General features: G+C 35.4%; 1 protein-coding gene across 1 annotated transcript; it reads right to left on the reverse strand.

Annotated features, from left to right (window-relative positions):
• Positions 1 to 988: 988 nt before the first annotated feature.
• nrbp2b (nuclear receptor binding protein 2b) lies at positions 989 to 26,738 on the reverse strand. The gene is made up of 18 exons (XM_077245175.1): positions 26,250 to 26,738; positions 11,637 to 11,759; positions 11,183 to 11,284; positions 10,267 to 10,356; positions 10,116 to 10,156; positions 9,916 to 10,010; positions 9,657 to 9,680; positions 8,751 to 8,828; positions 8,605 to 8,660; positions 8,397 to 8,492; positions 6,444 to 6,576; positions 5,872 to 5,977; positions 5,170 to 5,220; positions 4,953 to 5,088; positions 4,813 to 4,866; positions 3,966 to 4,029; positions 3,173 to 3,228; positions 989 to 2,984 (listed from the first exon to the last, which is right to left on the reverse strand). Exons 1-18 carry the CDS (start codon positions 26,367 to 26,369, stop codon positions 2,901 to 2,903), a joined length of 1,509 nt encoding a protein of 502 aa, XP_077101290.1. The 5' UTR covers positions 26,370 to 26,738; the 3' UTR covers positions 989 to 2,900.
• Positions 26,739 to 27,443: the final 705 nt, after the last annotated feature.

A 27,443-nucleotide genomic window follows, 5' to 3' on the forward strand; every position in this document is an offset into this window, starting at 1 on the left:
GTTTTGTAATTTGTTAACATGTCTTAATAATTGTATTGTCGTTAACAGTTTCCAGTCAAGAGCAAGTGACTCAGAGCCCTTCGGAGAAGACTCTTCAACTAGGAGAATCAGTTACAATAACATGTGAAGCCAGTCTTGATGTTGGTAAATGGTGTGATAGTAAATATTGTCTTAGCTGGTACCTCAAGAAATCAGGAGAAGTTCATAAACTCCTTATCTATGGAGGAAATGTCCGAGCTTCCTCTATCCCATCTCGATTTAATGGAAGTGGATCCGTTAAAAAATTCCAGATGATCATCAGTGGAGTCCAGGCTGAAGATACAGGATATTATTATTGCTTCGGAGATAGGTGGTCATAGATACACACAGTGATAAAGAGCCGTACAAAAACCTTCTTCAAGAACCTGAGGGGATCGACGGCAGATGCTGCGATACAGGAAGTGAACCGCTCAATAACACTGTGGGGAAACAGAAGGTTTAGAGATATCTTAACATTTCAATGGATTAGATTTTATGATTTCAAAGCTAGCTCGTTATTGCTAGCCTCTCCGAGAATTCCCTACCCTACTTTAAGATGTGTTCGACTTGAAGCGGTGCTCTTTGTTAAAGTTCAGATTTTTTAGATGCTCCAGTGTTGTTGTTGTTTATTTTAAAAAATGGCAACAAACTGAATAGGGTATCTAAAAGTATAAGGCACTATATCTACTGTCTGAGCACATTAAATTATGTGCACAGCCCACGGTTAAAAATCTATAACAGATCGATTCGTTAAATTAATAATCACAGTGCATCGCTACTCGCTAGGTAGGTTGTATATCTTTACATGCTATCCAACTATTTTAAAAAGAGTATTAAATATTAAGCATCTCCTTACAAGATCATAAAGCGAGGCTACATGGGATTTAGTTATAAATGTCAGGACCATTTAAAAGTATCTAGTGAATACAAAAAGCTGATTCAAAAATTGAGAAAATCAATCAATCAGTCGTTAATTTCATAGTCTTTATTCAGTTAAGTAAATGCTCATGACAAAGAACTTCTTATAGTTTTTCACACAGAAATGTACATCTTAATGCACTCCACAAAAGTCCTCACCAAAACCATGTAGTCTGACAGTTGGTTAGCTGGTTGACTAACCAGGATCCATCAGGTTCCTTACATGTGTGATTCAGTATAAAATGTGTGGTTCTTTGAAATTATATTCGATTCATGTTATTAGACACCATCAAACAGCAATGTCTATATATAAGGCAATGCATTCCTGTATATGCTCCTTGCCAAACAGACCACCTGTATATTAAGACATTCTCGTGATAGCTGACAGGGCAATGTGTTGTAGAATAAACAATCATATATTAATTTGATTGGCATTAACCACATCAGTTAAAGCAATACATATGGATGGATAGCATTTTTGGAAAACTGACGAGCTAAAGAAATAACAGATAACTCTCCAGAAAATACACCCTAGCTGACTCTTCAGTCCAGTGATGCTGTATTAATGCGGTTTATTATTTCCTCAGGACAGTAACATCATCTACGCAAGTAAGTCAGTGTAAATGCTTCCAGCTATGCTGCCTCGTATTGTAAAAATGTGTCCAAACACAATTCATAGTGCAACGCAAACAGACATTTCATTCTTAGCTTCGTCAGTAAGGGAGCTATGTATAGCAGGCGCTTACGGCAGATCAACTGTTTGAAAAGAATATTGTCAAGCAAGTTAGTTAAACTTTTGATGTTTATAGTTTAGCTAGCTACCTGAATAACAACAAATCTGGTTTAATGGCATATATAGCGTAACTCTCAACCCCTCGAGTACTAATGTAAGGTTTGTTAATCCCACAGTAACTCAAGAACGCACGCTAAGTGTGTGCAACGGGACCAACACTCTCATGGCAATTCGTAACTTTTATATTTTGATGAATTGGTGGCTAATTCGTATGCATATATATGAGCTTATTTGTTCCATCCATTGTAACGGTAGGTTGTAGAGAAGCGCGCACAACGACGGAGTAAGACCTTTTAATTTATCCAAACAGAACACACAGGAGATCAAGTTTTAAACAATCTCTAAGATACAAACATCACTGGACAAAGAACTAAGGAGAACTCAGGAGACTTTAATAACAGGGAGCTAGTTAGAAGAACAGAAACAGGTGTGGGATAATTAGCTGATGCTAACTAGGAAATCAGGCAGGAAAAACAGTAACAGAACACCAGAAATCGAAACCACGTTACATCCATATGTTTATGCCCCAATAACGGTTAGGTTAAAGGGGGAAATTCTGGCTTTCTTTATCTAAAAAATGTACGTTTCAGTACTAATTACATCTTATGAAATCGCCAGCGCTTTCTCATGACATCATGTTGACCCAGACTGTTCACTTCTGTTGGGATCCGCGTTGGCGTACTTGCGTAGAGTATGTTTTTGGCCTCTCTTTTTTTCGGTAGAATTGTTTTTAAGCTGCAAAATGAAGTAGATTGGCAATTTTGAACGTTTTTCTAAACGGATAGTTTTTTCATATATCATCTATTGAGCTCTCCACAGCAGACACCCCCTACACCACATGCAATTCTCTTCTTCAAGAGAGGCAGAATTGCCCTTAAGCCCCCCCCGCCCGCATGGGATTGTGGGAAGGACGGTTCGTACAGTGACACCTGGAAGTGCTGGACGGAGACTCAGGGAGATAAGCACAATCATCATAGCCCCCTAACCTGTCATAGAAACCAGAATGCCATGCTCTGCCATCGACCAGTCTCAATTTCAACTATCCATACTAACTGACAAAGTGGATAATTCGTTTCCATTGTCCTTGTCCAATCTATTGTCGGGCCTCCCTGTCAGGTTCCACTGGCATGTAAATGCCCGTCACCATGGCAACAGATTATTGTTATAACACTCATATCGTTGTTGTGGCACTAGCAGATCCACGATGTCGGCTCAAAGCGTCCTCCAAGAACGCCACTATCTTGTCACCATCCTCCTGTGGAAATTGATGGCAAAATGTGGGCTTAGGACCAGATGAACAAGAAGTGAACATTTAGCTGTTGCTGCTGCTTCTGTGAGTTTTCATTTCATGTAACATGTAAGAAAGGATACTGATATGCTTTGAGATGATGAACATATTGAGGAAGCTTGCAGATATATGCAGTATGAGGTTTTTAGTCTCACCTCACAGATGAAGGAATGATGGATAAGTTCATTGACCAAATCTCTGGAACTGTCACCTGAAATGACCACAAACACATACTATTTTTAAATCTGAACCAATCGCTGAACACCATAACTATAATAATTATAGTCAATATGTTTGATTAATAATCATAATGATAATTGATCAGTGTTTAAATATTTGTAATACTCATTTCAAACCTACTACACAAAATAACAAGGTAATTGAAGAAATGAAAAGTATTGTATTTTTTCAAAGCAATATTATTTATACTATTGTAGTATTTATTAATATTTTAAATTAGCTTTTTTTTATATTTCCATTTTAATTGACATTTTTGTTATGTGCTTTTGGCATTATTATTTTTTGTAAAATATTTTTACATTTATCTTTTTTTTATTTCTGTCATAGTTTTAGTTTAGTATTAAACTAGTTTAGTTAGTCGAAAGAGACTAAGGCCTACTTAGTTTGAATAAAAAATATACAAGTATCTTGTCTATATTATACTGTTGTGTTGCTGTATATATATATATATATATATATATTTATATATATGTGTGTGTGTGTGTGTGTGTGTGTGTGTGTGTGTGTGTGTGTGTGTGTGTGTGTGTGTGTGTGTGTGTGTGTGTGTGTGTGTGTGTGTGTGTGTGTGTGTGTGTGTGTGTGTTGGGTCATTAACTTGTGGGTCATTGTTTGTGGGTCATTAACTTGTATGGTTAAGAGATGATAATGTGAGTTGATTTTGAAAAAAAAAAAATCAAAGGTTTATAAGGTCTTTAAGGTTTCACTCACTTGGCATAATATCACAGCTGAGCTGCCGATGGAGTTTATCATCCAGCTTCAAGAAAAGAGTGAGCTGTGATAACACAACAGATGTTGCCATAAGAATTCTTTAACATGAGTATAATAGTTTGCATTATCATTAATAACTATAAAAACAAAGGCAGATGAATCACCAGAGACACAAGAAAGATACTAAACAGAAAATTCCATTCAAGTAGCATCGTCACTGATCAAGACATTTAAACCCTCATAATGCATTCAGGACCAAGAAGAGGTACATCATTTTTTTTTTTTTAATCCATAGTTTTTAGTACGAAAATTAATCTTTGGGTATGTATTAAGACACATCACTGATTTCTTTCTGATTTTTTAATAAAACAAATGTAAGAGATTAAACCATTTAAAGGTCTCAATGTAACTTTTTTTGTTCAAAATAATTCTGAAATTAAAAATAAAATGACAGATTAAACTAATGTCTGTGTTCAGATCAAAAGTTCATAGGCCATATAGTCTAAATTTGAAGGAAAGAGGGTTTGAACAAGAACTCCACTTTTCACTTTGCTGTCACTTATTGATTATACATTGCAGCATGAAAAGGAGATTCAGGCTGTTTATCAACTGTTTTTGTTTTAAGTAAAAGTTTATGCAGGTAAAATGAATATAGTTTGAAAACAGTTCAGAGTAATACTGGTGTTTTATAAGCTTATGTTCCACAGGATCCAAACATACCAGGTGTATTGCATACAGTTTTTTAATGCATTACAAGGCTAACTTGAAATTGCTCTTGGGAGAATATTTCTGCTTTAGATAAATATTGTGTCCTAAATACATGTACACTAAACTGTGACAAACTCACATGAGTTTTAGTAGTGTCTTCATTGGACTCCAGGTTACAATGCATCTGTACCACCTAGAACAATGACAATTTAAATAAATTAAATAAAGAAAAACTGAGTGAACTGAACTATCTTAAGTGTCTCTGATGAGAACACACACCTTCCTGGTTTCGGCCTCTTGAGGCTCAGGCGTGGGGGTCTTCACTGTCTCCACCTGTTCCTGGGACATGGAGAGGGCGCGAGGTACAGGATGGGGTCGAGCGGACGCAAAGTTCATCAGCGGGTAAATGCCATTCCTGGGCAGTAAAATACATATTTATTCATTACGAACCACAAAAGTCACAGGCTACTTTTAACTTTAATCTGGCAACACTTACTTCACATCCTCTAGAAACTTGTCTAGCTCGAGAGGAGAAACATGAGAATACCTGCAGGACAGAAGAGATCAATCAAAATAATTGATCAAGCAAATAACATTATATAATATAGTGTCATACTATATAAATTGTATCATTTATCAAAGTATCATAGTGCTTTTGTAGTATCGTTCGAAACTTTGAGGCCGGTATGATCTAGAAGTCTAATGCTCACCAAGGCTGCATTTTTTTTTTTTTTGATGAAGTAAAATACATTAAACAGTAATATTTTAAAATATTATTACAATTTAAAATAACAGTTTTTCTGTTTGAATATATTTTTAAACATAATTTATTTCTGTGATCAAAGCTGAATTTTCAGCATAATTCCTCCAGTCTTCAGTGTCACATGACATGATCCTTCACAAATCATTCTAATATGCTGATTTGCTGTTCAAGAAACATTTCTTATCAATGCTGAAAACAGTTGTGCTGCTTCCTATTTTTGTGGAAACCTTGATACATTTTTTCTGGATTCTTTGATTAATAGAAAGTTCAAAAGCATTTATTTGAAATAGAAATCTTTTGTCACATTATACATGTCTTTACTGTCAATTTTAATCAATTTAATGTGTCCTTGCTGAATAAAAGTATTAATTTCTTTAAAATAAATTAAAAAATCTTAGTCCAAGCTTTTGAGGGGTAGTATAAGGTGAGACTTACTTGAGCTGAACGCGGGGACGATCGTCTTTGTGAATAATCTCTGCCATGACTCCATTTGGGTCGAATGATTTGGTCTTATCTTCCACACAGTTCTCTGGAAGCATGTCTTTGAACCCAGAAAAGTTTTATTTCAATAATAAAAATAATCCATTTTGTATTTTACCTGCAATCCAATGAATCTTAAATTTATGTAATTTAGGTAATCCTTCACAACAAAATATTAATATATTATTATTACATGGCACTATGCACTATGGCTCTAATACTGTGATGATGATTGGTCAAGTACAATATACAAATATAATTGTTTATAATGACCACAAAACTGTAGGCAACTGATTTCCTGCGAGCCAATAAAATAATTTAAACTCAAATAAATCCTTCGATTCAGTAATATATAGCCAGTTAATCTATAAATACATTGTCTATTTGTGAAATTATTGAAATTGTCACTGCAAGTGAGAAAGAATAAATAATAGAAAAAGGTGGCATTTTTTGGAGTGGTTAAAAACAATATAATTTTTTTCTGTGCAGTTACAATCAATACATTCCCATTTTGGAAGCACACTTACACTGGTTATTGATGAGACAGTGTGCTGCGAGCAGCTTCAGTGAGTGCACTTCAAACAGCACGCGGTGAAACAGCAAGTCATGTGCCGTTGGGCGGAGTCTGGGGTTGTGACGCACACACGACTGGGTGAACTCCTGTGAAGCAAGAAAAAAGAGCATGACTGCATTCGAAATCGCATACTTCCCTACTATATAGTAGGCGAAAACTGTTTGTGACAAAAGAAGTATATGTCTGAATTCACAGTACTCATAAAAAGTACTCAGGCAAAATGTACTCAGATGACCTACTACCTCCGGCGAGATTCTGAAGTGTGCATACGATGGACACTTTACTTTCCCATGAGACCATGGGAGAGGATTTAAGAATGAAAGTGAAGCGACACAACTGACGCTGGTAGGTCACATGATAATGACAACATGGCAGATGTAGAACGTCCGGATTACATTCGTACTACACACGTTCATACTATATAGAACTTACTTTTTTAGCAGTTGTGAAGTAATTACTTATTCAGAATAAGTACCAACTCAAGCGAGTATGCGATTTCGGACACAGCCCATGACAGCAACAGTCTTATTTTAGTACCAATGATGTACTATTATAGTTATTAATATTTTGAATTAGAATTTATTTTCATATTTTCCATTTATTAATTTGTTTTTTAGTAACAATATTTTAGTACTTCAACTAAAACTAACATTTTATTTTATTTTATTTCAGTTAATGTTTATTTTATTTCAAGTAATGAAAATCTTTTTTATGGTTTTAGTTAATGATGATAATGCTGCCGATTTAATAACAGAAAAATTCAGGTTTAATATGAAGAACAAAATTTTTACATTTTCTAAAGAAAAGAGTAGTGTTTGCAGTAAAAAAGTCATCACCACGATGCTGTGGGTGTTGTGGGTTACCAGTGCCTTCCTATGCAGTTGCTAGGGTGCCTTGGGTGGTTGCTAGGAGGTTGCTTACTGGCCCAAGTCAAAAGATCGCTGCGTCCAAAATCACGCACTGATGTCTGAGTAGGTACTACAACTGAATTTAAATTTACTTCATGACCGTTAAAAAAGCGCTCCATATAATATGAATATGGTAGTATGAATGAAATTCGGACGTACTACATTCACCATGTTATTATTATGTGACCTACCAGAGTCAGTTGCGTCGCTTCACTTCCATTCATAAATCCTCTCCCGTGGCCTCATGGGATAGTGAAGTGTCCATCATTTGCAAACTTCAGAATCTCACCGGAAGAAATAGGTCATCCGGGGACTTTTTGTGTACTGTTTTTCGAATACTAATTTCGGACATACTACTCTTTTGGCGTACGTTTTCCGAATACTACTATATAGTAGGGAAGTTATCGAGTGTCTATGATATTCTACCCAGCTAACAAAAATATGTTCTAAGAATGTTTTGCTAACGCTCCCATTAAGTTGACAAAACGTTATTTTGGAATGTTCTCGTAAAAAAATTTTTTTTTGTTATGTGAACATTCCATTTTATGTTCCAAACATTATGGAAAAGTTACTTTCGAATGTTGTCTCAACGTTCTAAACCAAGTAGTAACATTTAAAAAATGCTAGACGAACATACAAGTAAAACATCTCAGAAAAAAAACGTATACAGATGTATAAATAACATTTTTGTGCTAACTTTTTGAGAAAATTATTAAAGACCACATAACTTTGAATGAATGTTCTATTAACATTACTGGGAGAATGTTTGCTCATAACTTTTAAAGAACTTTGCCAAAACATTAGCCAAAGTTCTGAGAACATTCCCTGTTAGCAGGATAGTCACCATATCTAACACGAGTCCCTCCTAAAATATATGCCTGTCGTGTTGTTTTTACCTGCTTATCATCTGCCAAATGAAAATAATAAGTCTGATTACAAAGCATCTATCGTGTACATTAAACATAAACCCCCAAAAAACATCATGCCTGCACACATACCTTCATTAGAGTGTCTTCTAACGATTGGCCCGCATTGGTTATGGCCTCCTTGGACACGACAGAATCCCCATTGGCCTGGATCTCCAACACGGCCATCTGGAGGAATACACTCATATATTATTGCATAAGGGGCTTGGCTCGCTTCAGTGCAATAAAGAGCTGTGAGTAATATATAACATTGCTAGGTCATGCTTTGTTGGTATCTCACCTCCAAAGCGCAAATCCCAAAGGAAAATATGTCAATGGCGTAGTCATCTTCACATGCTAAGAATAGGGAAGGAAATATAAAACATAAACCGAAAAGTCTACACAAACATCCAGTAGAAAACAAAGTGAAGATGTGGTCACACTCACAGCCGTACTCTGGACTGAAGAAGTGCAGGTTCTTCTTATCATCTCGATTTTGGAGTATTTTACCACGGACTGGGAACACTGGGTAAGAGCAGATGATAACAGTGGGTCAAAATCTCATAAAAATACATTTTCTGCTAAATGTGGGTTTCTAACTTTATTAACTTTTACACTATTAAGCCTACTGTATCATGTTTGATTCGCTTCTAAGTTATCAACATGATCTACAATATGCTTTCATGCAACAATCTGTTATCTGATCGATACTTTATACTTTTTAGCAGGTAAAAGGCCTTTTAGTATAATTTTAAAAATAGCCCCTTCCGGTCGTGATACATGTGTCTTTTTGCTGTGAAATCTTATTAAGTAAACATAAGAATAACTTAGTAATATTTCAAGATATTTGCTTACTGGACTGAAGCAGCTTAAGTTTACTTGATTACCCGTACCTAATGTTTTAGAAAAATCATGAAAATGTGAGTTTTAAATTATATGATAAATCAGGCTTTTGAGGGACATTAATTTGTTAATCTCTTAATCACCATCATTGCATTGCAAAATGTTTTTCCCCACACCATAAAATCTACAGAGCTTTGATCATAAAACTAAGCATTTAAATATCATCTTATGATGACATTGTTTTGGGAGATATAGACTGAGAATATTCCATATTCTCTTATATCATACTAAATAAGCCTTAAAAGTGTGATGTATCAAATATGAAACTTTTTAATATTTATTTTGCCTAAAGGTTTAATAAGCTGTTCCATTTCCAGGCTTTTCCAGGGCTAATAAAAAAGTTTTTTCTTGAAACGAAAATTAATATACAATGGTATAGTTTTTCTCAGTGTAAATGGAAACTCACATGGTACATTCATACTTATTACATCAAATGTTAAAATGACTCACCATTTACAAAGAGTCTGTGCCAAACTACAGAGGGGGGAAAAAAGATTTGAAAGAAGACATTGGAGGACGATTACACAGATTTTATTAGCAATAGTGCTCAGTAAATATTGATTCACTTTTTAATAAAATCAACATTTTTTCGTAAATATTTTTTGAAAATAATATTTATGAAAAAAACTTTTTCAGTAAAACATTAGACTAAAAACAGGATATTTTACTTAGAGGAGAAATAAAAAAAAGATTGCAGGGGAAAATATACCTGATCCAATTTTAATGAGGCCGTTGTGCTGAATGAAGATGGTGTCACATGTGAGGTTGCCGTGAATGATGGGAGGGTCACAGGAGTGCAGGTAACTGATGAGTGGAAGAAGTTGCATGCTTGTTAATGTACAAATTCCCGTGTTTCGAACTCACACAACCTTCAACACAAACACACACGACTGAAATAGTGTGTGTCACCTGAGGGCAGAGAGAATCTGTGTACACCAGCGTTTCCAGGCCTGAAATACAGAAATGTAAACACAAAAATCACAGCATCGCACAATAATAATCATTTACATCATGTATCTAGACATCAGTCTCGGGCTGAAAAGTCTTATGAAAGCCTGACCTTGACATTCATGGTCTTGTGGTTTTTCTTGGTCTTTTTAAGGAACTGTTTTAAGCTGCCAGACGACATGTACTCTGTGATGAACACAACCTGTCAGGGATATAAAAAGAAAGCTATTTCGATATAGTGTGGTCACTTCAAAATATATAATGGTGTATATCATAATAAGAACAGTTCTTTTAGAAAAAATCATTCTAGGCTGCATCTAAAATCGCATACTTCCCTAATATACTACCTGCTGTGAAGTAATTATGTATTCAAGATAAGTATCTACTCAAGAGAGAATGTGATTGCAGACGCAGCCTTGGACTTTTCAGCAATTATTATATTGATTATATTGTGCATGTGGATGAAATTCAAATCTGAACATGTTCATCACAAGCAACAGAGCATAAAAACGGGAAAAGGAGGCATATGCACATTTGTTGCTGCTGTCACTGCATGTACATGATTTAAATCTTCTTGTCACAACAGATGACATAACAACCTGTCAAAAGTGGATCTGAGGCAAACATAATGGATTTTATTTGCTTAATATTGTCTTTAAGGTTACATAGCTTTACTATTCATAAAAGTGAAGTATGTATTTTCTGTGCCACAGCACCAAACTGCAAAAATATGGATTGTTTCCCAATAAGTTTATCAAAATGCATGAAAAATGCACTTTCCCATTAAGAGATACTTTGATGTAGTTATTTTACACCGTCACAATAACATGAAACTATTATAATAAAAAGAATAGTGATACCAGCAGTGTGTGTGTGTGTGTGTGTGTGTGTGTGTGTGTGTGTGTGTGTGTGTGTGTGTGTGTGTGTGTGTGTGTGTGTGTGTGTGTGTGTGTGTGTGTGTGTGTGTGTGTGTGTGTGTGTGTGTGTGTGTGTGTGTGTGTGTGTGTGTGTGCGTGTGTGTGTGTTACCCGGGCATGATTGTCCCCAATGTCCAGCCAGTATTTGTGAAATTTGACGATGTTGGGATGATCCACCTGCATCAGGTTCTCAAACATCTCCTTCATTTTGTCCTACACAAAATGAAAAACATTTGAGCATTTTAATAATTTTAGCTATTCTTGCGCAGCAAATCAGCACATTAAAAGGATTTCTGAAGGATCATGTGACACTGAAGACTGAAGGAGTAATGATGCTGAAAATTCAGCTTTGATCACAGGAATAAATTACATTTTAAAAGATATTCAAATAGAAAAACAGTTGTAATAATATTTCACAGCATTACAGATTTTACTGTATTTTTGATCAAACAAACACAGCCTCGGTGAGCATTAGAGCCTTATGTAAAACATTTTACCAACCCCAACATTTTGAACAGTAGTATAAACTGAAATATATTCAGAAATGGTTTGTTTGAGCACTCACCTCCACTGTCTTAAAGACCTTCTTGTCATGGAAGAGAACTTCGTTCCAGACCACCTCAACACCCTCTTCAGTGTCCATGGCCAGAGAAGCACTCTCCACTCCAGGAACATTCCCCTGACTCACCTGCAGGGGGAGACAAATAAACACTTTGTACATACACACTTTATTTTGACCAATGTACCATTATATTTTTCATCTTCTCAAGTAACCTAAAAATTTACAATATGCTCATGAGTACTGGAATTAAATGTTTAGTGTGGGGAAATTATGAGCTGTTGATTTTTAATCTGATGTAACCGATAAGGATTGTGTGCACGCGCGTGTGTGTGTGTTTGTCTGTGTTTATTAAATTTTTATTTTTTTATTTCATATACATATTTACATATATATATAGTGTATACACACACACACACACACACACACACACACACACATACATACATATTCTTTTCATCAATTAAAAAATTTGTGTGTAAGTCAATGTCAATTAAGTTAGAACTTAAATTAAATTAAATATCAGTTTTTATTGTATATTCTTTTTTTAAACTATTTTTACATCTCATTTGCTGTCAATGATGTTTACACTTATTAAATTAAATATTACATATAAATCAGCATCAACCATTAAAAACCCAAATTTGTTGACCACTATTTGTTTGGACATCCATTTCTTTTGTAAAAAAAAAAAAAACCTTTTCAAATCAAAATTTGAAAGTATAATTTGTCAGACTGAATTGAAAGGCATCTTTTGTGATTTTCAGAGAGAGCGTGTTGAATTGGGATTTGGATTAGAGCCAGAGAGAAAGAGAGAGAGAGAGAGAGAGAGAGAGAGAGAGAGAGAGAGAGAGAGAGAGAGAGAGAGAGAGAGAGAGAGAGAGAGAGAGAGAGAGAGAGAGAGAGAGAGAGAGAGATTAGACATGATGCCAGAGAAACATACAGAGGAGGATCATGCTGAGAGAGGGATAATGACTGAAGACATGAGATGAAGAGAGCAAAGCATCCATCTGCACTTGTATGACTAATAAGTGTGTTTGTCTGCTTTGTGTATCTCACTGCTGTCAGACAGACACAGCTCAGCTTTTAACACTTTTGCTGAACATCTCCAGCCTTCCTCTTCTAATGCATGTCTCTCACTCCTCTCACTCGTCAGCCACGTCTCATAAAATAACTACATTGAGGTTGCTAGCTTTACATTATCGGTAATGTATCCAGCTTTGACAACAATAAATTACATTTTAAAATATATTGAATAGAAAACAGTTCTTTAAAATTCACAGTATTACTGTTTTTACCCTATTTTGATTAAATAAATGCAGCCTTGGTGAGCAGAAGAGACTGACCTAAAACTTTAAAATGATAGTGTAGATAAGGATGCAAAAATTGTGCAATGTACTTCCCTCAGGTATGATATGAAATTAAATTCAAGATCAAGACTAGGCAGATCCACATTACACACATGCATGTTGCAATCCGAGTTGTTTGATTGAGGCCAAAACAGTCTCCTATATTAGATGTTTTACGGTACAGCTCTTTCTGTCTGGCACTCGGAGCCAAGCTGTTTCTAGAGATATGACTGGATCAAAAGTGTTTATTGCAGGCAAATGGCAGAATTGCTGGGTATCTTAACACACCATATGCATAAATTCAGGCTAATTTTATTTATTCAAGATATTAGGTTTATTTTATGTAGAGGATGACTCATCTGTATTCTAGTAGATCATTCAAAATGATCCGTTCTCAGTATCATCATACACTTGTTTTGTTCAATAATGTGATTATAGTTGTGGAGGAACTGTGCAGCCTTCACTAGAGCCTTTGAGTCATCAGCTGGGAATCAAGCCAAGCACTCAAAAGACTGCGATATATCAGCCTCACAAAATAAATAAGGATGCAGACGTGCTTTTCCTGTAGCTTTCTGATGGTGGAAACCAAGAGGTTGTGGCTTTAACCCTTTGGAACCAGTTCCGAAGTCCAAGAGGAACATTTTCTTGATATATTATGTTATAGAGAATGCCAGATTCTATGTAAACTTGAGTCTATCAAGATGGAGAAAAATACACTGCTCTACAGGAGCAAAAAAAGACATTTCTCTTTCAATCAATCTGCAACCAGCCAATCCTTTGAACAAAAATAAAATGTAAACAAATAAAAAGATCAGGCTTATGAGATATCTACTATTTTTGTGCAGTCTGCATCTCAGAAAAAAATCGGTTCTGATAATAAATAAATATGAATAATAGATAATAAATACTAATAATAACAATAAATCAAAAGTTAATATATATATATATATATATATATATATATATATATATATATATCAAAATATGAAAAAAATATTTTAAAAAAACTCAAAAGACATTTTTACTGGTTACATTATTTAATTTGATTTGTAAAATATGAAAAATGTTTAAATTCTATATATCAATATGTTTTTTAACTACATAAAATATATGTATTACATGCAAAACTATTTTATTAAAATTATATTATAAAATAAAATCAAAATTATTAGGACATATTGACTTAAATTCAGGTTTTAAAGTTATAAGTGTCATTTCTTTTGAATCTCAAAGGCTTTCTGGGTACCAGTGGGTTGATCCTAAAACACCATGAAAGAAGTGCAGCAACCGCCAGTCTGAGCCCTGATTTAACTGGATTACCCACAATCCTTTGGTCTTGTATGGCATGTTGCCTGCAACAGGGTTTCACCTGCGGTCAAGAGGTTACCGGAGCTGAGGTGGGGTTTCATTAATGTTGGAATGCAACAGCTATAATAGAGGATTTAAACTTCGATGAAACTAGCCCAAATGGTAAACTCTTTATGATTCTCTTAAAGACTAACAAACAATAAACAAAGCATATTTTGTACAGCAGAATAATACCACAGTCCAAAAGACAAAGAAAAATACTTTTTCAACAAACAGCCATTACTAAAATAGACATCATGCACAAAACAGCATAAAGATAATTGTTGGCATGCATGAGTAAAGATACTGTGCTGTTCTTCAATACAACAGTATAATTTAAGCTATAATTACACCTGTCTTCTTTAACACATTAACCCACACAAATCTATTCTCAGAGTTATAAAAGCATTAAGTCTCTATATTCTCACTGTTTTTGCTGCACTAACATTTTTTATGGTATAAGGAACTTAGTAAAGCAAAAATAGGCAAAGATGTGCATTCATTATGCATTTGTAAAAAGCACAATTATGTATGAATATATGTTATTTAATGCACTATATTTTTTCTTTTTTCTAAATGTACAATTATACAGCAATTAGTTCCAATCCTGGAACATGATTGGCTGATCAGCGTTGCAAGAGTGCTGATACTGGGACTTTTCACTGTTTCCACATATTTTTCACTCAATTTGTCCGTGTTTGCTCATTCCAGACAGACCGTCAGTCTATGTACGTATTAGTGGTAAGGATTTTCAATTACTTATTCTGCAGTTACATCATTACGCCTGTAGGTGGCGAGTTGCGACAAGCACCTGTCTTTCAGAGTGAGTCGTTTAATTCATTCATTCAACTGACCCGTTCAAAACCACTGATTCATTCAGGAATTAATGAAGTGCCTGATATTATGAGTTAGTCATTGAATCATTCACTCATCTTTTAATTGTACATTCCGATTTGGCTTCTTTTGGAACTGTTGTCATTGGGGGTGCAAAAATTGTTTAAATTTATTGTATAAAATGCAAGTTATTCATTTATGAACTTCTTTATTTAACTGTTGTATAAAAGTAAAATCATAATAAAACATTGCTGCTTTTGGTCTGATTGTTAAAATCACTTGTTTGATAAATCCTTAAGTAATTATCAGAGGCACAGCTTTTTAGTATACTTGATTCTGATTGGTCAAGCGCGAAACTCTGATACGGTGATAAACCGTAATCCTGCATATCTGTACAAGTTTCATATCTCGCGTATAACTGTGTGTGTCTTCTAACACAATAGAACTTAAACTAAAATATTTAATGTGCATTTAGTGACTTATTAGGTTAATAGTTATGTAAAAAGGATCATGTATAATCATTGATGTTCCTTCAGGAGTTTTATTCTGCTTTGCATCAGGGTCAGAATCATTCTGTCTGGGTTATTTTCGCTGACTTTGCATTACCCCTTACATAATTTCAAATTGCATACTGCGATGTATCATCAAGATAAGAATGTTTCTTTATCAACCTTTTCCGTCGCTGTTGCAAACCTGCACGACCTTTCAGTTTTTGCTTTAAAATCACAGATGGAAGAGGTTAAAAATAGCTCAGTGTAATCTCACATGCAGCTACTGTTATGCGGGCCACTTTCCGCCAGTGTCACGTCTGCTGTACGAGTGTATGTGAAAAGGTGAAAAAGCTTTTTTGGATAAGGGACAGTGTCCTCATGCTGACCTCTTAATCCAGACACTGCTGTCAAATCTGTTCCTCTTTCAACAAGAAAACAGCCCTGGGCTCATCCCTGGACTCAAGAGGTTAGTCTGGGTTAAATCTGAATCATGTGTGGCTGGATTTATTAACCTAATCAGAAACCAGTATGCCATCACACATAGGGGGAAAAAATCAATCATAAGTGCACCGTTTCCTTTTTACGATATATGCCATAATTGAAAAAGGTTAGAGAGATCAAAATTACAGAATGTGCTGGCCCTTATATAACTCAATGCCACAATGCAAGGACTTTTTGTTCTGGATGGTTGCTAGGGATTTGCTAGATTATTGCTAATTTACCATGTAATACCAGGCTTTGCAGACCAACCACTTAATAAAAAGAGGTTGAAACAATGGAGGAATTGTTCTGAAATAAGAAAAAACAGCTCTATTGTTCCAGGAGCCAACAGTAGCAGAAACAGTTTTGCGCTTGGCATGCATTTTCTTTATCGATTGGACAGATGTTGAAAGTACATTTGAACTGTGATTGTACCTCAAACCTTCTAACCTTCAAACTCTCAAACCAAAAATCTTCTAATAATGAGTCTCTGGTGAACTGCACTACCTGTGAGAGCTGTAATTAATAGCAAACATTAGACATTAAATAAATTACATAAATGTATGTAAAACAGGACATTAAAAGTACTATATCCACACATAAACTATTAGCAAGAGTGTAAAACAAACTACACTGGCTGAATAGATTTCATTAGAGAAGTTATGTAAGACTCAAAGGTCGATGTGTCTGTGTGCAAAGCTAGCAGGCCACTAACCCAACTCACATTTGGTAAAATATTTACTAATCTCCTTAAACCAGTCATTAGGAAAATACTGAAACAGTACTGCAGAATTAATGTATTAAAATACTACAAAGAAACAAATAAAATGCATTTAGATTAATGCATTTTAATACTCCTACTCTCCTTTCGTACCACTAAGCCGAGTTTTAGGGTATTCTCTTCAGACAAGGCAAATAATAAGCATTGAGTGGATTTAACACGTTAGCTATTGGGATTATTGCAAAGGTTTTTTGGTGTTTATCTGGACTGTATATAATCCAGTGAACAAGAGATTAGGGTTGACCTTTCTGATAGACCATCAATCTGTATTGTGAAAACAGAAGGAGACAACAAATCAAACATTAATTAATCAAACTGGGATTTATGGTCATCGTAAAGGATTAAATTAACAAAAACCTGCAGAAAATATCCCAGATATGCCAAGTATGTATTGAAATTGAATAGAAAAAATCAATAGATAAAATGAAAATTACATTTTAATTTTAATAATAACGTTTTGAATAATGTTCAAAAATAACTTTCCAATGTTATCATTTTGTGCTAGGTTGAATATTGTATTTTCAATGTATATACAGTACGTTGCTATTATTTTTGATGGTCAACTTGTAGACTCCTTTATCAATTTATCAATAATCATGATTGATTAATTAATTTGATTCATTAATTTATTCATAGTTTTAATGATTTCTTAAATATCTGTAGAACTATCTAAAAAGAAAAAGGTAAATGACTGTGAAACCCTTCAAAGTAAATTCTTGTCCCATTTCCTGGGAATTTTCTGTAGAATTCAGAGAACACATTCAACACATTCTAAGAAAAAGAGATCATTAAAACGCAAAGCTGAATTTAAAAGGGTAAATAAATGCATCCCAGCCAACTGAGAGCATCTTGGAGCCAAAAACCAAGAATCAATCATAATAATGACGTGAATCTCTTCCAACAGTCATTAATGGCATCTGCGGTTCTGAAAGAAGCATTAATATGTTCTTGCAAAACAGACCTTTAATGTAAAAAGCTCTATAGAGAGACACTAATTACTGCCCAGTGCATTACCTAACCAAAGCTGTGAAAAAGAGAAAACAAGCTGTTATTTGGATAAACTGATGGTTTTATTGGAGGTGAAAATCCTTTTGAATAGAAAGTTCAACTACCCCTCCAGACATGAGATTTCCAGGTATATGTTAATAGGAGGTAGGAAATCATAAAGGTCACGAAAAGTACTACTGAAATAAACAATAAACAATATTTGTTCATATGCTTTAGTATTAGAATAGGAGATAAATAAAGAAACTGTAAATGTGTTTCTGACATAACATTTCCTGCACTTTCCTGGAAGATCTCAGGCAATGAAAAACAATCCAAGAGTCAATTTCCTGGTGCGGCCACAAAAATCCAAACATCATGTCCTCAACATCCATTTGTGAAGGAAAACACTGACAATCTGCTTTCATAATGCAGAACTATCTGTTCCTGTAAATATTTATTCTTAGTATTGATGTATGTTTATCCTGTATGCATTCTTCACGTCTTCGAAAGCCTGAAAAACCCAAGAGTTCAGAAAGATTTTCTGAAAATATACTTTCAAATCATTCTCAGTGGTAGAAATAGTTATTGAGGGTTACATGTCAAAGCACACAATAATACAATTACTTTATGATGATTTCTAATGCAAACTGTGATGTTTTGTAATTGTGCTATGCATTTTAGGAGTTATAAATCTGCAACTTCCTGAGTTGAATGCAGTATTGGTAAAGCTGATGAGAGACATTTGAATCTTCAATACCATTAGTGGGGAATGTGAAATAGTGAGCTGTTCCTTTAATTAACACAAGTCGAGTGCGCTGCTTGTTCAGCTGACAGCTCCAGAGGGATCGAAGCTCATGGTGTGTGTTGGCGACAGTATCTACTCTTGTGCACCTGTCTGACTGATCTTAATCCCACAACATTCATGTGTAACTCCATTACCATTTTAATGCAAGACAATGAAACTTTCACTATGGATTTAACATTTAATATACTGTGCATTGATGAAACCTAGTCTGGCTTGAAAAGAGGATACTCTACGGAGAACGCCCCACTGACCGTCGCTGATCTTTCAAGCTTTTATTCATGGAGAGGAGGGGTGTCTGAGTCACATCAGCTGGGGTGCCTCAAGGTTTAGTGCTCGCTCCTCTTCTTTTCTCCATTTACACAACCTCACTTGACACGATCATAAAAGCACATGGCTTCTCCAACCACTGCTATGAAGCTGATAAGCAGCTCTATCTTTCATTTAAACCAGATGACCACACAGTTTCAGCTTGTATATCTGCCTGCCTTTCAGTTGGATGAAGGAGCGTCTTCTGAAGCTCAACCTTACAAAGACAAAGCTCCTTGTAATCCCTGCAAACCCATCAGTTGACCACAATGTCATTGTGCAACTGGGATCCACAACACTAACACCAACCAGGACAGCAAGGAACCTGGTATTGGTGTTTGGCTTTTCCAACCACATCTCAACAACGGCCCAGTCATGCAGGTTTGCACTCAACAACATCAGGAAAATCAGACCCTTCCTGTCAGATAACACGGCACAGCTAGTTACTGCAATGCCCTACTAGCGGGCCTTCCAACCAGCATGACTAAGCCTTTGCAGGTGATCCATAACACGGCAGCCGCAGCAACCCACCTCCTGAACTCACACCACTGGCTCCCATGTTGTGGCCAGAATCAAGTTAAAAGTTTTAACGCTGGCTTTCATGACTACTCCTGGAGCAGCTCCTCCTTCAACCCACTACTACAAATGTATGCTCCCTCCCTCTCGCCATCTCAGGTCACTGAATGAGCGACGCCTTGTTGTTCCCTCACAACAAGGCAAAAAGTCACTCTCCAAAACTTTCACCCTATCTGTAATGAGCTGCCAACCTCCACCCGAACTACTGAGGACATCACATCTTTCAAGAGGCAGCTGGAAACACACCTCTTCCAAAAGCACTTAACAACCCACACTCTTAAACCAAAACGCACACACACAAAGGGTAAAAAAATAAATATTCTCTGCATTTCTTGTCCTCTCTAATTTTCCTAATCTAGTTGTCTAATAAACCTGGCAATGTGTACTACAACGATTCTTTGCTGCTTTGTTTTTGTTTTTGTTTTGTAAGTCACTTTGGATAAAAGTGTCTGTAAAATACTTAAATGTAAGGTTTTAATTAAAACTTCGAAAAATCCTTTCTTACAGTGTGGAGTTTGAATAGTCCATCTGGATTTTTTTTTTATTTAAACCTAAAAAATAAAGCTTTTAAAGGTTTAAACATTTAAAACTTTAAAATAAGTTTTCAAATTATAATCCCCAGCACAATAGAAACTACCAGTGACGTAAGTGTACATTAATAGGCCGAATGCATGCCATACAAAACACTGCAATCGACATATTTATAAAAAAAAAGATGTACGAACAAGGAAAACAGTAATAGACAGCCTTCACCAGTCCCTTTGTCTGCAGAGTTGTGTTCTTTTCTCAGCCTTGATGATATAGCACTGCAAGTTGTTGTAGATTTCGTCTCTTAGCCCTCCTTTTTGCTCTTTCAATCACATAACTTATGTCTACATTCCATATCCATTATCATGAAACACAACAAAAACACAGCTCCAATCATGGCATCCTCCATCCTCCAGTTGTTGATGTTGTTGGATGCTACGCTTGAATGACTTCCCTGTCGGCCAGCTTATGTCACTTTAGAGTTCCTACCGGCAGTGTGAATGAACACGGGAAAATGGCCCTCGGGGAAAATGTAGTTCTCGGGGGACCGCCCTGGTGGCTAGTTCCTATAATTAACTGGTGCAAAAGCACTTTATGGTTCCATGAAGAACCTTTAACATTCATTGAACCATTACATACCACAAAAGAATCTTTATTAAGGAAAAAGGTTCTTTCGATTTTAAAAATATTCTTCACACACAAAAAAAAAAAGGTTATTTTAAGAACCGTTAACTGAAAGGTTCTTTGGGAAACCAAAAATGGTTCTTATATGGCATTGCAGCAAAAAAAACATTTTAGAACCTTTATTTTTGAAAGTGTATACACTGAGTACTATATGCTCATCTATATCATATCATCTATGGTATATGTCGCATCTGTAATGCCATGAAAGATCTATCAATACTTACAGAGTCAGACACCCTAATGCTAAGTCCCCATCATGGCTGATCACTTCTCCAAGTAACGTAATGGGAAAGCATCACTCAAGCAGAAGGATAATGTGGTATCAGAACATCTAAGTGCTTCTGCATTAGTGTGCTAGTGAGTTTCTAACGTAGCTCTGAGCTGACACAATCCTCTTGCTTCAGACTAGTCGAACTGGGTCTAAACTGTCTATCTGAGCAGGAATTTGATACTTCGATAATTGTGGATGACAGCAGATGTTCTTTAGATCACTGATATAAGAACTTACAAATATCTTCATGGTGGAAAATGTGCATTTCTATGTGTGCAGAGGCCAGAGGCATAATGGCCAGTAAGTAAGTAAGTAAGTAAGTATGTGTGCAGACCACCTTATTCATGGTCAGTTGATGCTCTAATAATAAAACAAGTAGTATGTTATCATTCATGCCTTTCTCTTGACGCTACAGAACAAAAATCAGTTCATCTAGTGTGCTGAACTCTTTCCAAGAGAACACAGAGGCCTTTTCCAGTTCTATTTTAGAAAGAGGAAATGTCTGCGTTTCTGTGTTTCAAAGGCAAAAATCCAGGCTTTAAAATAAGTACTGAAATAAGAGTTGATGTCGCTGTGAAGAGAAACCCAGACTAGCATTTCCACCAAAATGCATACTTTTCGAAGTAGTCATTCACCTACAGTGCAATGCTAAATGGAAGCATGGTTTAATAAACCTGGCTGTTCACAGCACTACTTTACTCACACACTTGCCAATGAATGGAATAGCAGCATTACGCGAGGGTCAAACTAATGCACTCGACTCAGCAATATAAATGATGAGAAAGCATGTAAGCTTGTGATAACCTTCAGTAAGTCCTTATCTTGTTATCTGCACTAAACTTTGAATGTCTGAAGAGACAAATTAGACTGAATTATTTCAGACACTCTAATGAGACATTCAATATGCTTGTTTGTGTTTATATATGTTCAATATGTGTTCAATATGCTTTTTATTCTGATAACACTTTACAATAAGGTTTTACTAGTTAACATTAGTTAACATGAAGTAATAATGAACTGCACTTCTACAGCATTTATTAATTTTAGTTAATGTTAATTTAAAAATTTACTAATACATTATTATAATCAAAAGTTGTATTTGTTAACATTAGTTGATGTACTGTGGAGTAAACAAACAATGAACAGCTGTATTTCTATTAACTATAGCGTTAACAAAGATTTTAAAAATAACAAATGGATTGCTCATGGTTAGTTCATGTTAGATAATACATTAACTAATGTTAATAAATGAAACCTTATTGTAAAGTAAAGTGTTACCGTTATTCTGTTTATTTTAACCTACATTACAACATTGAAGTCTTCATGCAATATATAAATTAAATAAATATGAATGATATGATATATTTGAATTCATATTTATCTCATATATTTCATATATATACAGTATATAGCCTATATATATATATATATATATATATATATATATATATATATATATATAATTATTAAAGTAAAAATAAAAAAAAGAAATTCAATAGTTAATAATCAAGTATAATTATGCCTACATTGTAATCTGCCTATACCTACACAACATTCACGGCTGTCATAACAAGCAGCTTCTAGGGCATCAAGTTGCCTACACAAAAAACTGAAGTATTGAGCAGCATCGTGAGCTACCTACCTAGACGTGGTGGTAATGCACCTTTAAGTTGTTTTAACCAACGTAACAGAGTAATAACCCTCTGGTACTTTCCGCGTGTCGCTCAAAAATGATTTTTTTTTATTTACTATTTTGTATTTTAGTGGATTTTATGGTACTAAATTATATTTAAGCTGTAGTTACATTTATTCACTTTTTGAGCATAGACCTGAAAATGAAATTTCTAAATTAAGCGGGACATAAATCTTGAATGCTTTGGAGAAAAGACTTAAGTTTGGTCTCTTTTTAAATACGACACCTGGCAGATTATTGCTGAAGTTTAAAAAGTTTTACATTTATTGTTATGAAAAATGCACAAAAATACAATTTAAAATTTGTATAAGAAATATATATTTTCACAAACACATGTTAATCTAAAACTGTGAGAAAATCAAAGCCATCGATCTAAACAAGATGTTTCCCAAATTTGAGGTTGATATCTCAACAAATGAGCTTTCAGTAAGATTTTTTTTTGTGCGCAGTACTAACCGTTTCCAATAGATAAAATTAGTCTCCCAATCATTTCCAATTTAAAGCTACAATATGTAATTTTTTTCGCTGCTAGGGGTCGCTAACCTCTTACAAACAAAGGCGTAGATATATGACGCAGTGATAAACGGAATCATGAAACTTGCCATCAGGATATTGGATCTAATAATGTTTATGGATAAGTGAAAACATTCATGTTTTTTAACATGAATGTGGTATGAAGAGGCAGATATCAGTGTCACACGCGAGTCCCGCGTAAATAAAGGAATGAGGACATTTCATTCTACCAAACTACTCGCAAGTGCTGAATTACGACTAACACAGGTCAGTTTATTTGACGAATTAAACTTGTGAGGTAACGCAGCACTGGTTCACTCGGTCTAACGTTACACTGTCATACTAAACAGCATTTGAGTTTGTTGGAAGTTATAATGTTATTCTATGTGTTAGTTTGTTGGCTTTATGATAGCAATGAGCTAAATCAAGCCACGCCGATATTGATCCTCGTTTTAGTTCTCCCTTTGTCCCAAAGTCTGCTTGCCATGCTCCATAATGTTTGAACGAAACAACTAGGGGTCGACCGATATGTGATTTTCAGGGCCGATGCCGATACCGATTATTACCGATCAAGTAGACCGATAACCGATATTTTAAAACCGATATATAGCCTATGTCTGGTGTAAAAATGTAGCTAAGTTAATGTCAAAATTAAGAAAAACAAAGAGTTTTGACAAATACTTTCTTTAAATTATTTAAACATATCTTTTAAACAGAACTGTTAATAATAACACTTATATATAATATATAAATATGATTTATTCAATGCCTAAAAATGCTTATGTAGTTGTCATCAAGTGACCTTGTGGAGGAGAAACAGAGAGAGAGAGAAGGGAGAGGCGTAAAATACTGACGAGGCAATTTGTAAATGTTGCAATAAAAAAAGTGAATTTCTTTTTTTATAAATTGTATCTTAATTTTAAATTTTTTTTTTATCAACCAATTGCCTGGATTTAATAAATAAGAATCAAATATAGCAGACAACATAATCATGACATGATCGTGCACTGGCGCTGTTCACTTGCATTGAAATCTCATCGTAAATTAACCGAAACTCAGTGTATGTCTCACAGACATGACAGATAGGCCTATATCTAAATGGAGCTTGAAATTTCATTAAACGAAACAATTCAAAAATCGAAAAGAAATAGGCCACTCGCTGATTATTTAATCCATGATGTGCATTTCTCTCTATGCGCGTTCATACGGAAATGGCGATCATCAAATTAAACGAAACAAATCAAAATGAAAAGAAATAGGCTAGCCTACTCTCTGATTATGTAATCCATGATGTGCATTTCTCTCTATAGGCGCGTTCACTACGGAGATATCAATCGTCAATTTCTTTAAACGAAACAATTCAAAACGAAAAGAAAAAGGCTAGCCTATACCTTCTGATAATGTAATCCATGACTTGCATTTCTCTCTCTATATGCGCGTTCACTAGGTGATGGCGATCGTCAACTTAATCTTGGCAGCATTGACAGAAAAGTTGTATTAATAAAAATCAATGGACGCGTGTCACCGGATTTACAAATGCACTTCTTGCTTGTTGCTTGTTAATTTAATTTTAATTAATTAATAAAATGAATACAATTGTCATAATTAAAATAATTAAATATTATTAATTGTCCCATTTTTGCTCATTTATAAATAGTATTTATATCTACCACCCCCTCAGCACCTGGGTTAAAAAATTTATTGGCGCCACCATATTATAACGGCCCACGTATTAAAAATAGTCAAGTCTAAATAGGGCTACGGCTCATATTACATTTAATGCCGTCAGCCGGGATCAGACACAACGTGCACGGGTTGGCCTTGTTTTTTTTTTTGTTTTTTTTTGCCCGATCTGGTTTTCAGTTTCTGAACGGTGTAGGCACAAGCCAACAGTTTGGTGACGCTGTCTGAGCCTTATGTCATAATTTTTAATTAGTCACGGTAATACCGTATACCCCGGTAAAATAGGGAGGAGGTTTGATGGTATCAAAATTTGGATACCGCCCAAGCCTACTTTCCGCATTGATTGGCCGGACTCGTGACTCAGAACAAATCAGATTTGCAGGACATTGCATTGGTCTAGTCTACAGAGTGGTGAGTTCGGACAGAGGTGGCTGCGTGAGAGCCAAATATAGCGCATTTCAAAATTAATTATTTCGGTTTACAAATCGGTTTTGAAAATGGCCGATACCGATAACCATAAAAATGCTCAATATCGGCGCCAATAATCGGTCGACCCCTAGAAACAACAACAGCGTGCCGCTAAACATTACACAGTTGTCTACATCTGTCACCATGGTTACTATGGCAGTACAAGCGAACGCGGATATTATGTCATTGACAGGCGACAAGTGACGGGCACTATTTAAAATTGTGAATTTCTCTGAATTTACAAATTCATGGAAACATTTAGGTGATGTAAGTACACAACTAATAGAAATATAACACTGTACAAGTGGTTTTATGATATTTGGGGGGGGGGGGAATGCTTACATATTGTACTTTTATCCTTTTCGAATCATGTCCATGATGTTTTTAAGCCTTTACCAAGTTTTATACCATGTCGATGAAGTAACAAAAAAAAACTGCGGTTAAATATTTCGTAATATGTACCGAACCGAACAACAGCACCCGAGGGTTTAAAACCAAAAGAAGAAGAAGAAGAAGAAGAAGAAGAAGAAGAAGAAGAAGAAGAAGAAAGAACAATAAGAAGAAGAAGAACTACCTAGACCGCGTTTTGGGGTTCATTTGTTCATTTTACCACACAGACAGCATGGCATCAATGTGATGTTCAGCCCATAGCGCTCATAGCGCCCTGTCTAGCATCATAGTGAGTTGCCTAACGTTACCTTAGCAACATTTCTGGGCATCACGTTGAAAACAAGCACATTTATGATTTTCGAGTTGATTATTTAGGTAGTTGTGAAGGTTTTGAGACACGACTGGCAAGTGACACGCGTGTCTGCAGCAGTACCTGTTCTTTTCTCTTCTGCCAGCGGCCACACGGACTCTCCTCCACGATCTCACTCTCATCCTCGCTCTCGTCTTCCTTCTCCTCAGATGCAGAGTTTCTCTCCGGGACCGACATGGTCATTATATGTCCGAGAATGAATGACAGGCACACAAACGCAGCGCAGGGTTGCGAAGGGAAACAGCGTTGAAGTGACGCGCTGCTTTGTGGACGTCCACGCGAGATGACTCGACGCTTGTTAATACGCCTCCGTCTATTGACATTATTTTCTGTCAGGAACGACTGCTGTCTGTGTCGATAGTTTCCTGCGTGCCGCGTTCATGTTAATATTCAATGAAATGCAAAATAAATTACAAGCTGGTTTCCATATTCAAAATAAGAGTTAACAATAATATGTCCTCTCTTTTGCAGACAGTTTACCGCTTTAAAACACGACACACACGCGCACACACTCACACCGAGCGCAACTGTTGGCTCACAGATTACCGTAATGACTGGAGACAGCACGACCATGTCCACATCAAAATGAACAGACATCATATATATATATATATATATGTGTGTGTGTGTGTGTGTGTGTGTGTGTGTATGTGTATATATATAGGCCTATATATATATATATATATATGTGTGTGTGTAAAATAATACATACATAGTATTAGCACAGTATGCTATATTAGCCTACTATCTGTCAGTTGAGTCTCCCTCACATTTATGGAAATGGCACAGTATAGTAAACTCAAAAATGGCTGCAATTCATGTTTAATGTGAAAAGGCTAGATTTGTTAATAACAAACACAAATATTGGACAATCCTGCGCACAAATTTGACTTCAGCTCATTTTAATATTAATAATATGCATATACATGATATTGACTTCAATACTTAGCCTAACAATTTTTGTTTTACAAACCCCATATAGGGTGTGATCTTATGCTTTCAAAGCTAGCTCGTTATTGCTAGCCTCTCCGGAAATTACCTACCCTACCTTTAATCCTTCCTCAGCATCTTCAACATCTTACATCATTGTTTGTCTATTGAAAAATGTAAGAATTTTCAAGCATATCTTTGATGTCTGACTCCATTAACTCTATCAAAACATTGTGAAGAAAAGCCTGTTTGAGGACGAAAAATAACAAGTAACTCAGCATAAGCAACTAATTCTGCTGAAGTCACCTTCACCATCATGCATATAAA

This window comes from Siphateles boraxobius, unplaced genomic scaffold (assembly GCF_051911475.1).
Source record: "Siphateles boraxobius isolate OS27281-9 unplaced genomic scaffold, OSU_SipBor_1 26, whole genome shotgun sequence".
Taxonomy (NCBI): domain Eukaryota; kingdom Metazoa; phylum Chordata; class Actinopteri; order Cypriniformes; family Leuciscidae; genus Siphateles; species Siphateles boraxobius.